Source organism: Ylistrum balloti, unplaced genomic scaffold (assembly GCF_031769215.1).
Source record: "Ylistrum balloti isolate Yb309-2 unplaced genomic scaffold, AGI_CSIRO_Ybal_v1 Utg369808, whole genome shotgun sequence".
In the NCBI taxonomy this organism is placed as follows: domain Eukaryota; kingdom Metazoa; phylum Mollusca; class Bivalvia; order Pectinida; family Pectinidae; genus Ylistrum; species Ylistrum balloti.
In genome coordinates, this window is record NW_026781982.1 from 1,315,391 (window position 1) to 1,329,168 (window position 13,778).

A 13,778-nucleotide genomic window follows, 5' to 3' on the forward strand; every position below is an offset into this window, starting at 1 on the left:
TATATATCATTGCTGACACATCCTTTATTGGGTAAGATTATTTACCGGTCTATATCAGTGTTGACACATCCTTTATTGGGTAAGATTATTAACTGGTATATATCAGTGTTGACACATCCTTTATTGGGTAAGATTATTAATTGTTACTTTTTTTCTACAGAAAAATGTCTGAGGCAGACAGGAGGATACAGGAGCTTCTGGAAGGGGTTATGGCTGGGGACAAACTTTACGGTACAGTTGTGAGAGTGGTCAGACATAAGATTTTTTTCAATATCTGGGTACAAAGGTGAAAGAATGATATATATGTTCTGTTTCAAATGCATAGATACATTTCTTCATACATTTTCTTCAAACCTTTTTCTTCACACTAAAAAAACGTACCAACATTTTTCTATATATGTTCAATTGAATAAAAAACAAAACATAAAACAAAACAAAAAAATCATTAATAAGAATGAAAATTGTAAAAACCCAAATCTTTCAAGGACAAGTGAACTTACACATTTAACATGTCGGTCCATGTTTATCAAATATCTGCTGCAGTACACAACTATATGTTAATGGGAAATTTTGTTGATTTATTTGTACAGAAGATGAAGAAGGCCAGAAAGAGGACTCTCCAGACCCCAACAAGACAGGTAGGTGTCTCAACAGTGTGGGTTCTTTCCTGACAACAGCATTGAACTAGGAGTCAATTGCTTGGAAAATCTTGATATCGATAAATTTATGATATTGATAAATTTGTGATATTAGGTTGTCCTGGGAGATAATTTTAGCACCAGAAGGATTCATTACAATGTTTATTTCTGTCATTGTGATGTTTGTTTCTATAAGTATTAATGTATCGTTGTATTTTAATTATTGGTTTGACAATACTATATGTTATAGCCATTGTCTAACCTCTATACATATCAGTCACTAAAAGTATCTCTGGAAATCTGATGGATTTTAACTTCAAATTCAATTTCATTTTGTCAACTTGCTTTGTCATTTCAGGAAATTGATATCTAACATTTCAAAAAGGAAAAAAAAATTGAAAATTGAATTATTAAAAAAATCATAACATGAAATATGATCTTTACTTGTGATATCTGTTAGAATCAATTTCTGATGTTGTTTCTTGAGTAGCTGTTGCTTTTTGTGTCATTTCAAAAATTCATTCTCGAGCTATGTGTTAGAAACTGTTATTGTTGTGTTTTGATAATTGGTGTTTATTGTCTGTACATTAAAGCAGCTATTGTATCTTTATTTTATTGGTATGTTGTATATTTTGTGTAAACCTTACAACTACAGATACAGAATCGGAGCTGGATCCACAAAGTGTTTCACTAACCCCTCAACTACTAGAGGGCACTAGTGTGTCATCCCCCTCGGGGGGAGATACCACTGCCCGTACTAGTCCGTCCATCATGGAGGGTATGATGTCACTTACCTCCCTTTGTACTAAATGCCCACCAGTCATATTCATTCCTGACTTTTATTCTAATTTAACCACTATTTAGTGCATGTGCCACATGTAGCATAACACAAAAATATTTTCCCTGGCCTTAGTGCATGTGCCACATGTAGCATAACACAAAAATATTTTTCCTTGGCCTTAGTGCATGTGTCACATATATTGTGATGAACATTTTTCCCTGGCCTATTTGCATGTTTCATCAATGTAGATTCTAACCCAGATTCCCCCCTTATTTTGAATGCATGCTTCATGGAAGTGTTAATTCTCTTAAGCTAAACCTATATAATGATACTCTTGTTCTCAATTCCATGATCCTGAAAATTTTATTTTCTTGTTGTTAGTACTAACGTACATAATTTCCTTCCACACACTTACACAGAGAGAACAAAGACAAACATTATCATATGATATCCCATATTACTCATAACTTACCTTAGAATTACCTTAGCACATTTTGATTACCTTAGCACACCTTGATTACCTTAGCACACATTGATTACTTTAGCAGACCTTGATTACCTTAGCACACCTTGATTACCGTAACACACCATGATTACCTTAGCACACCTTGATTACCTTAGCACACCTTGATTACCTTAGCACACCTTGATTACCTTAGCACACATTGATTACTTTAGCAGACCTTGATTACCTTAGCACACCTTGATTACCTTAGCACACCTTGATTACTTTAGCACACCTTGATTACCTTAGCACACCTTGATTACCTTAGCACACCTTGATTACTTTAGCAGACCTTGATTACCTTAGCGCACCTTGATTACCTTAGCACACATTGATTACCTTAGCACACCTTGATTATTTTAGCAGACCTTGATTACCTTAGCACACCTTAGCACACCTTGATTACCTTAGCACACCTTGATTACTTTAGCTCACCTTGATTACCTTAGCACACCTTGATTACCTTAGCACACCTTGATTACGTTAGCATGCCTTTACTGTGGCACATCTTTACCTGAGCACACTTTATTTGCTTTCTCCTGTATGACCTTGCATGTGTTTTTTGTATTGATGAATGAGGTTTCATCACATTAATAAGTAAAACCTCTAACTTTCTTACCTGATACTTAAATGCATGTTTCTCACACCGAGATACACCTGGTCAAACTTTATTGTTTTAGAAGTACCAGTGTTTCAATCCGTTTATAAACATCAATGTTTTCTGTGTATGAATATTTAAGTAAATTTACACCTGAATTGTTTTCATTTGGCCCAGTAATGTATGGATGATTCTATTCTATACTCATCTTGTATTACTTAAAGTTTCTCTGTGAAGTTTAGAAAGTTAATTGTAGTATGGGCTTATTGTAGGACAAGTATTGGTTGATTGTCATGTCTGTATGATAGTAAATATATTACATGTAAATTTTTCATATTCTGTGTACCGTTTCCAGTCTCTAGGATTAAACAGATTGTAATGTCTATATAACATATGGGATGATGTTAACAAATTCTTCTGTAGAATAGGTTATTTTACAACAGACTTTTGACTTCACATTTGTAGTTATCTGATCACAAGTGCACACGTGATAAAATTCTGTCAATAATTTTTGTAAATAGTAATAAATGTTAATTAATTGTTAGATGATAAGGTCAGACTTTTATACTGTCTCTGCATTAGTTACAGAAAATGTGTGAGAACTATTACATACGATATAAACAGTTATACTGGAGGATAAGTCACATGACAGTCCTGTGTGACATATACTTTCTCGGTCATTAAAAGGTAGTGGTCAGTCAGATATAATTGTAATACTTGGAATTATTGATTGATTTTATAGACCTATACTTATCACTTGTTTTTTCTTCCAAAATTTGTTTCTAACATAAATTCAACATCAATATTTGAAATTTAACATTTATGGATTTTAAGATTTTTTCTAAGTCATGTTAGACAGGATATCAGATACTTCAACATTCCATCTTTTTAAACACAAAAAAGTTGATTTAAGTACAGACATACAAAATAGTGACAAGGATTTTGATGTATGTATGCGTATAAAATGATTTTATCGATCAGAAATAACGGGGAACAACACACTGATGATTCCAACCTGTTCAATCTTAGTGTACATGACATTAAAAAATTACTAACAGAAGTGATCTACGCTCAACGTGATCGTAGATATTTTTAGATGTGATTCTTTTTATTTTTCTCTTTTTACTGACAGCATGAATGGACAAACCTGTCCACTTATCTAACTAAGATTATTTGTATGCTCAGTGTTCTGTCTTCCCAAACTGGCATTGTGGTACTGTTGTTATTAAATACTATGTTTTTGTATTGTTTACGGCCCATAGAGGATCGTTTAGGGTATATACGGTATACGGTTCTGTCACTACAGAGTAGTAATGACATGGCATCATACAGACTCGGTGATAGTCTGGAAAACAACATAAAAACCAGAAATTGACATATACATTATGGTTAAAAAGTTATCTTTAATTTCGTTTGATTTTAAGATTTGTAAAATTTACTTCCTTATTTTCTTTTCAGTTTAGACAAATTCTTAAAGATTAAACTGCAGACTGAATCTTCTGTAAAATCTGGTATCATAAATTTGTTTAAGCAGTATCCAAAATAAATATTTCTGTGGGTTAAAATGCCTGATATGACTCTTAGAATAGTCAGCAAGAGAAATTAAAACACAAAAAAATTGTCAAAAATCCTGTAAGGTGCATGGTTTTCAGTACAATGATGTTCATGGTTGTGTGATTGTGAGTGATCAATATTCCATAATGTTTGTACAAATAGACAGTCTTTTCCCATCATCAAAAATTTGTGTTCTGAATGGAATTTGTGATTTTTAATTTACAAAATGATTAAAGTTGTTGCATTGGAAGTAAGTATTGAGCAAGCTATACAGTTACTTCATGGACAGGCAATTTTTTTTCTAAACCTCAAAATTAAAGGTGTCTAGCATGTATGTTATCACAAATTGTACATGTACTGAACTTTATAAAATGATGTTTGGATCTTAAAAAAAAGAAAAGAAAAAGAAATGAATGAAATAGATCACACACATATTTCAAATAAACTGTATATGTACCGTTGTATTTTTCTGAGTAGGATCAAAAGAAGGAGGGCAACATGACCAGATACCAGAGGAGAAAGAGGATGGAAAGACAGAAGGTGAGAATCGCCAAAAATATATTTTGAGGATTTCTATAAAATCATGTGGCATTTCTGTGAAAATTTTTAACATGAAAAAACAGTAATTCCTATTGGTGGTTCGTAGTACAAAACTATGATGTTTTTCAGGTGAAATGGGTGGTGGTCCAGCGACCAAGGGTACAGCAGACGACAAGCAGGCTGAGGATAAGGTAGGATCAAGTCAATGTTTCACGATAGACCTGTAAAGTGTCTGGGTATCAGAATAGGAAGGTTGGAATATTTGAAATGGCATACAGTATTAGCCATGTCTGTCTATCCCAGAGCTTTGAATGATTCCCATCCATATTCTGTCCCTTCCCCTTTCCATCCTGTCCCATCCCTGTCCTGTCCCAGTCCCTTTTATGTAATGTAGTCATCCTGTCCTGTCTCGTCCCATCCCTGTTCTCATCCCCATCCTTGTCCTGTCTCCTTTCCTTCCTGTACCATCCTGTCCCATCCTATTACATCTTGTCCCAACCCTGTTCTCCTCCCCATCCTTGACCTGTCTCTGTTCTTCCCCGTCCCATCCTGTCCTGTCCCATTCCGTCCCTGTTCTCGTCCCCATCGTTGTCCTGTCTCTGTTCCTTCCCGTCCCGTCCTGTCCCGTCCCGTTCCGTCCCTGTTCTCGTCCCCATCGTTGTCCTGTCTCTGTTCCTTCCCGTCCCGTCCTGTCCCGTCCCAATCCGTCCCTGTTCTCGTCCCCATCGTTGTCCTGTCTCTGTTCCTTCCCGTCCCGTCCTGTCCCGTCCCGTTCCGTCTCTGTTCAAGTCCCCATCCTTGACCTGTCTCTGTTCCTCCCTGTCCCATCCTGTACCGTCCTGTTCATGTCGTGTTTCTATCCTATCCTATTTGGAATTAGTGTTATATCTTGAGGACTTGTAAACAGATTTTGTTATATTTGTCCCATAGTATCATGTTTCATCAAATTCTACACCTGATCAGATTCTGGTTTGCGTTTGAGTCTGGGAATTTGTCTTACAGACATTTTCTAAGTTGGTTGTTGTTTGTTTTAGGTTATCACTAAACCTGTAACATTGCCATTTGTTGTCCTTTACAAAGCAAGATAATTTGCCTACCCTGATAATTTTAAACAAATTTACAGGGACACAGGAACATGCCATTGTATTGATGTTGTGTGGAGCTTGCCTTTGTACACAATCTGAGATGGAAAAAATCAAAGTCCAACAAGAGGGAATAAGAGAATGTGAACATTGATCAAAATCTGGATCTGATCTAATCATTAGGGTGATTGTTTTTTGTTTTGTTGATAAGAGTCCGATTTTTCTGTTTCAGCCACAGGTAGATGTACAGATTCCATATCCACCCACAGAGACAACTCGAGGGGTTATGTTTGGTGATGACATTACAGCTGAAGGCAGACAACCAGAGTCAATAGACATTAAACAGGTTAGTAGATGTTATGTTAGGAACCAGCAGTTTGTTGTATGTTAGGAACCAGCAGATTGTTGTATGTTAGGAACCAGCAGTTTGTTGTATGTTAGGAACCAGCACTTTGTTGTATGTTAGGAACCAGCAGTTTGTTGTATGTTAGGAACCAGCAGTTTGTTGTATGTTAGGAACCAGCAGTTTGTTGTATGTTTGGAACCAGCAGTTTGTTGTATGTTAGGAACCAGCAGTTTGTTGTCTGTTAGGAACCAGCAGTTTGTTGTATGTTAGGAACCAGCAGTTTGTTGAATGTTAGGAACTAGCAGATTGATTTAAACAAAATGACTGTCAGAATATTTCTAGGATATCATTTGTGTCTTCACTCTTCATCTATATCTCCACTCACCAATCTCAGCTTTTCCTCAACACTTTACTTAGGGATTCATTTTATTAACAATGATTTGGAAGTTTCATTCCAAAAATTTTTACAGTACAAATTAAGTACTTAAGTTTGAAAACATTTTTGCCTGTTGAATATGTTCGTGTATAAATCTGATTTATTCCGGTACATTTCACATTGACACAGAAATTAACCACTATTGACTGCCTGCAACAATAAGAAAGATACTAAACTGAAAAATACACTATAATTAAGTTGTATTGACAATATAGGCGTGTTTGGTTCACTTAGTTATAATTTTATCTTGTTTTTACAGATTTATGATGATCTAATGGCCCCTCCAGATGCCACATATGAAGACATTGTTAGTGTAGCAGGACAAAGTTTTGACCTAGCAGGGAGACAACTCCGACAGCCAAATATTCCAAAAAACACGATTCAGTCATCCTCAGTATCTTTTCTGTCTTCATGGAAACCGATGTCTCCTCGGAAATACCCACCCCCTGAGCCTGAGGAAGCTCCCCCTCCTTCAAAGAACATTCATCATTTTTGTACAGTAACAGCAGATTATCAGCTTCCCGATGAGTTCAGAAATGTTGGACGTAAATATCACACACCAAGCCGATTTGAAGGCCAGCTGAAACAGCCATACAGGGTAAGATATGGAATGATTAATTCTTCATTGATCCAGACAAACATCAACTAAAATGTTCAATTTCTCGTTTCTGTTACTATTGCCTAAGATAGGTACTGTGGTCTTTGTCTGACTTCCATAATGTAGACCTCCTATTGGGCGATAGACCCATCTTGGTAATAACCTGCTGCTATCATCTGTTGTTAAGTTGACCAACATAATGTTATATCATTGTCCTGTAATAAACCTGAGGTAATACAGAGTCTCCTAAACCAGGATAAATGATGAATGTACCATGATTTCACAAACTCTGATCTATAAATAACTTTAAATTTGCGAAGGATAAGCTGTTATCCTATCCAATATCAGTGACAAAATCAACATGGATGCCACCCAGAATTATTTTTATACAAATTTTCACAAGGTATTTTAACTCATGATTTTCTCTTCTTGTGTATTAATATGAAAATAAATCCCATGCAAAATATAAGTGATTTACAGTAAGAATTATATTGGAGAAAATCTGGTCAAGGCTATCATTTTGTTTTAGTTTGGGAGTTCAGGCCCCAGCCAGGCAGAGACAATAGAGGAGGAGACAGCTTCCCAAATATCAAAGGCTTCAGATGAACGAGATGCAGAGGAAGAGAGACTTGTGTCAGCTGCAAGACGTGTTTTGATGGAAGCAGATGATGACATGACAATTTCGCGAGAGGATTCCTTCATGATCTGGAAGAAACGTGCAGAGAATGTGGTAAGTTCCGAGTTAAAAAAGAGTCAATGCCAGTAGTTTTTAGGATAGTTTGTAGAAATTGAGTCCATTGCTTTTACTGTATGTTAATGAATTTCTTTTACATAAATATTTTGTTATCATTTTGTTAACGTTTTTGATTAGTTTTGTAGGAAAATGGTCATATTGATTGTCTATGGTGTGAAATCCTCTACTAAAGGATGATTATAAAGATATGTCATCATCTCCTGAGTTCTCAGTTCCTGACATTCTAGATAATTTAATGTTTTGTCATATATACATGTAATTTCTCCCTATTGTGGCCTTCCTCAGTTTGACCAGGAGGAAATCACAGTAGAAGGGGCTCAGATCACCCTGAAGTCAGATGAATCACGTTTGTACTGGATGCCTGCTCCTCCTAAATTAGATGTTCCACCTGTCAAGGTGAAGGAAGTCCTGTTTCCGGAGTACCAACCTGCAGTTATTTTAGGACAAGACATTCGAGAGCGATCTGCAACTCAGCAGGAGGAGTATGAGGAAAGTGAGGAAGAAGAGGAAGAGGATGATGTCACAGAAGCAGGACAAGAACTGCAGGAGAGCTTCAGGTAAGGGAGATAATCTTGTCTCTTCATTGACAGGCTCTTTTACACTCAATGCCAAAACATTGAATTTCAATTTATTTACACTTCTGATTGAAAAAGAATTTTTCTTAACCTGATGAAGTTCTTTCATTCTTGGTATTTTTTTTATCATCATGGAAATTGTATATACTAGATAAGATTTAAAAAGTTATCATGTGCCTTCCTAAAGTTTTTTTAACAAGTATATATTACTGAGAGAAACTTTGTGTTCCTGACTATAAGGAAAATGTCCCCTGAATATTTTCTACCAATTTTATACAGAGTTATTCATCACAAGAGTTTGTCATGCCAAGATCTAACCAAGCTTGATTTAGCTAAGTCCAAGTACCAGGAGGATGTAAAGGCTGGGAAAATCTACCCATATGAAAAGAGAAAACTACTAAAGGGGGAGGCTCCAGCAGATGATGGAAAACCAGGCAAGTTAGCAATAATGATGTCACTGGACAAAAATCTATGATAAAAAAGGGTCCTTGTTAGATATTTTTTCCACCAATTTGAAATTTACAAATATCTGAATACAATGTATTTATGTTTAAACTTTGATATAGATGCAATGTTTATTTTCTTAATGAAAGTTTTTTGTCAATGAGGTGATGCTTGGGTAAAATTTAATGCATATTTCTTGTAAATGAGTGTTGATGTAGTTAATACCTTTGAGAGCTAGACACTTTGAAGAAAGTTTATAGATCCAAATTTGACTAAATTTTTCTTCTCTTCAGTCGGAGCTGCTTCTTACATCTAACTTTGTTTATCCTGTAGTAAGTCAGGGTGACTGATACCTAATCTCTGGCAGGCCTATTACACAACTGTATAAATATAGATATACATAAATGTGGTATATTCAGATACATGTAATTTGTTGTATGAACATCTTGAGTGTTAACTTCACAAACATCAGGAAGGAGAGATTTTCTCTAAACAATCTTTTAATGCATGATGTTACAGAGGAACTGAGCCGGGAATCTACGCCCATAGGTCCCCCTCCTCCACAGAGTGGAGTGATGGAACCTGCAGAAGAAGAGTATGAACCAGTGTTCCCCCTTCTAAGGTGAGTTATCTCCCATGTCTCATGATCAACCCTACACTAGTGACTTATCAACAGATGTGCTTTTTCATTTTATTGATGTCAGAATTAATCAACGAGATGGAAATTAAAAATCAGTGATGCCAACATACATTTGGTTTGTTGTTCAAGTTTTTTCTTATCTTAATTTTTTTTATTTGTATTAAGAAGCATTTTTAAAGTGGACATATGTAATGATCTCATGACCAACTGTAGTGGCCCACATTTATTCTGAAGGAAAAAAAGATAAAAAAAATTATCCAATATCTTACCCTATGATTATAAGGTTAAACTTATTTACAAATAACAGTAATGGATGGATACAGGATGTTTGTTGTTGAAACAGGCGGAGTCGATCAGACCCGATGTTGGTGGGCCTAGACGATGATACCTTATTGGTTCCTCAGGATTATAACTCAGCAATGGAGGAGGTATGTGGGATACTAGAAATGTTCTTGTGTTTTTAATCTTGGTACAAAACATATCTGTTTAACTCTCTCCTTCATCTTTACTACGTAAGATCCTATTTCATCTTCATAACACCGGGTACATTAATGTCATTATGTTTTATCCCCAACACCATTTTTTTTTTAAATCTGACACCATTATCAAATACTGTAAAACCATATGTTTTTGTGGTTAGAAAAATTTCATGGTTTTTACAAAAAAATGATTTTTTCTTTATTTTATGGGTATTTATTACTTACTACAGTCCCCGACAGTTTTTACTTTATTACTATTCCATAGAAATATGAAACTGTGAATTAAGTGTAACCACAGATTCTACAAAGATGTAACCCCAACAATAATTTATAATATCACAGTATGATTAGTGAGCATTAGTTAGATTACCAACATATCAAAGTTATTTCATTCCGTGTAGCTGTAAAGATATGTGAATTTTTGCTTTAACGATTTCTGATTTTTCAGTCTCTTGTTACTCTTGGACTAACAGAGTGATAACATACAAAGTTATAACAGGGAATTTTATCATGTATTTTCAGATAAAACGTCAAAAGAGAAACATTCGTCAGATGAAGTTAAAAACAAGACTTGAAGAAATAGAGAGACTGGAGAACGAAAAACGCCTCTTGGATGAAGAAGTAAGTCAAGTGTACTATTTTGTGAAGGTCAAGGATGTTTCTATCAGAACATAAAAGGTCAATAGGTCAGCAAAAATAGGATTACTGTACAGGTTTTAGGTAATCATCTGTCAGATCCAGTGTAGAGAAATTAAATTTTTTTTTTTTTTTAAAATTTGAAAGTAAAGGATATATTATGATACAATGTTTCAAACCCTCTAGTATTAGGCTGGAAGATATATAAATGTGAAAAGAATAATTGACATTTAAGTTATGAAAATGATAATTACAAAACCTAGTCACATGAATTTGATGCCTCTACCATTTAATGTTAGGGTTACCTTTGGCTGTCATTCTGTCCTTATTTCATTTCTGTTCATTTTTTCTTTAACAAATACAGATATAGAACTGTAATTTGGGTTATAATGATAATATACAGGTCAACAATTGATGTTGCTGTGGTCAGTTTCATTTTTTCTAGAGTTATTGCTGCAGGTATTTAATTTCTAGAATTTTTATTAAAATTTTTTCACATAAACAGTAAAACCAAATTAGAGAGGCTTGCATAAATCCAGGGGGTAATTTTAAAACACCTCTTAACAAAGTCAATACTTTGCCACTAAAATGTTTCAGATTTATCCTTGGTTGCAAGGTGAGGTCACTGCAACACATTTTGTTTACATACACTTTAGTTGTACACACATTTGTTTTCATGATGAATGAACAAGTCAGTATTTACTAAAAAGTTCCTCAGTTGGTGTTTTCATGATATTTTATTTTTTCATTAAGTCTTACAAATGAATGATTTTTCCTCGGAAATCTCAGAGATTTGTATGATTGGTTTGGAACTTTCATTTTATAGACGAAGGAAGATTCTAAGGATGATGTTGCTATCATTATGAAACAGAAAGGTAAGTTTTCAAACAATTTTATACCTCGTTCACATCATACATACCTATAAGTTGTGTATATTAGTGGGGGAGAGGATATGCTCCATTTTGTGTACAGAATTGATTTGTAAATTGTTAAAATGAAATTGAATTCTTTAAATCTGAGTAGATATTTCAGTAGGTTTTTAAAACTCGAGTAAATTTTCTTTGTACCTGAATAATTCTGTATATGATATTGTTTGTACTGTATATCACTATCTAAAATTTGCTGCATGAAGGGGTGGGCTTATTACCAAACATGGGACTTTCACTGGTTAAAATGATGTCTTTTTTAACGTCAATAACTGTTCAGATGTATCAAACATATAGCATCAAATCTAGAAATCTGGCTTGGAATGATTGACTCGAATGTGCTATGATCTTGTCAGAAGATTCAACGGTCAACGAAAGTGACCAGTCAAATGTGGTAGATGACCACAACACACTGGCTGATGACCATGGTCAGACTTTCATGCATGATCGGAAACTGACCAGTGGTGAAAAATTTAAATTATCTATGGGTATGTCATACCTTGAGTACACTTTGCACTCTCTTCTGTTGGAAACATATACAGCTTTCTCAAAGTCACTTTTATAGAGAAAATCTAGCATTTGATCATGTAACACAAATAAAGATGAAAATCATATCTGTCATTATAAACTTTTCACATTCAAATTTAGACTGTAATGTTGTAAATATTCAAAAATGAAAATTTGTTTGATTTCTTATTGTTAAATATGACATATTTTTTCAGATAAATAGATATTTTTTATCAAAATAATGAAAAAGAAGTTTTTCTTTTCAAAATATGTTTCACATAAATATTTTAAAAAATTGACCTTATCTATCATTTTGTATCAAATCTGAAAATGGAAGGAAATGGGAATTTTGAAGATTTATAGAGTCTTTGAGATGGATGTACATAAATGTGTTTTATCCAGAAAGGCTGAGGGCTGCAAGCTTGACATACACTTTAAGATTGCAGGGTGATGGTTCATTGGGCAGGTTCCAATTTAGTACTCAAACTTCATCAACTCGTCTCAATTTTAGTGTATTGATTTTATCTTGGATGGAATAGTTGAATTTATAAAAAGTATAGATGGTGACTTTCAATTGCTTATAAACAATTCATTGAAATTGTTTTACATGTAAAAATTTTCATGGAACAAAAAATTCAGATGACAGATTGGATTATAAATAAATCTGTAAAATATTTTAAAGTTGGTGTTTGTAAATCAGTTCAGTATTTACTATTGCATCCAATGTGCTGTTCATAGAATTTTTTCCTTTTTTTTTACATAAACTTTCCCATGATGCTTTAAAATTTTCAAAATGTTTAGTTTCAGTTTAAGGCTGTTGCTAGCCTATGCCACTCTGTAATGCATAGCTCACTATAGAAATTTAAAAATGGAAATATTCAAAATCAATAATAAGACTTTGAAAAACAAAAAGAACAGTCTTTTAAAAAATCAGAGCATTTTCTGTTAAATATTTTTACCTTGTATGTTGGAGCAGAGACTTAATATGTCAGACACTAGTGACTGGCAGTGGAAGGGTTCTCTGTTTGAGGCTTGGGCTTTCACATCTTTGCTAGCCAGAGGTTAACAAAAGGATCATAGCCATTGGCTAGGAACGATGGGTGTTTCCATGGCATTTGAGGCCAGACACAAACTCTATTCTCTATGGTTTCTGTTTTATAAACAGAGAGGTTGCCGTGATTTTTATTGTTGACAGAGCCTTTTCATTATTTGCTTGTCTTGCTATCAGTTCCAGATATAGGTACGGTATGGGTTGTCTCCCTTGGCTGGTGGTAATATCTGTCCCTCCTTGCCTATTTACATAGATGTGGCAGGTCTTACTAATATTGATATTCATGTGCATTAATTTGATTACAACTCTAATTTCAACTAAGATAGATTTAGTAGATACCGTAATGATCATAACCAATGGATTTTAGATGTATATGTATCAGAGAGTCACAAAACTCTGGTAGTTATATAATTTTTCATTTCCTTGTCAATGAATGAATGCTAGTAAAGTGTTCATGTTAGGAAGGATGTTCATGTGAGTAAATAGAAAACAATTTGTTACCTGTGACAAATTCTTCATGTCTTTCTTTTGTATTCCTTTCAATATGCCTGTATGTAAATTAGTTGTAGAATTTTATAATTTTAAGTTCTATCAAATATTATCAATATTTTGATCTTATTCATAAACCTAATTTTGCCAAACATACATAGATTGAAGGGAGGATTCAAAGCTATAAAGATTTGTAGGA

At 34.3% G+C, this 13,778-nt stretch overlaps 1 protein-coding gene across 1 annotated transcript in view; it reads left to right on the forward strand.

Annotated features, from left to right (window-relative positions):
- LOC132544742 (uncharacterized) overlaps positions 1–13,778 on the forward strand; it is a 55,357-nt gene that overhangs the window by 6,690 nt on the left and 34,889 nt on the right. Inside the window, exons 10-24 of the mRNA XM_060208391.1 lie at positions 161–231; positions 591–638; positions 1,294–1,416; positions 4,554–4,616; positions 4,746–4,807; positions 5,931–6,044; positions 6,740–7,078; positions 7,608–7,808; positions 8,118–8,389; positions 8,687–8,841; positions 9,371–9,473; positions 9,835–9,919; positions 10,493–10,591; positions 11,433–11,481; positions 11,889–12,020. Coding sequence (XP_060064374.1) covers positions 161–231; positions 591–638; positions 1,294–1,416; positions 4,554–4,616; positions 4,746–4,807; positions 5,931–6,044; positions 6,740–7,078; positions 7,608–7,808; positions 8,118–8,389; positions 8,687–8,841; positions 9,371–9,473; positions 9,835–9,919; positions 10,493–10,591; positions 11,433–11,481; positions 11,889–12,020 — 1,916 coding nt within the window. The remainder of the gene's footprint in view (positions 1–160; positions 232–590; positions 639–1,293; positions 1,417–4,553; positions 4,617–4,745; positions 4,808–5,930; positions 6,045–6,739; positions 7,079–7,607; positions 7,809–8,117; positions 8,390–8,686; positions 8,842–9,370; positions 9,474–9,834; positions 9,920–10,492; positions 10,592–11,432; positions 11,482–11,888; positions 12,021–13,778) is intronic.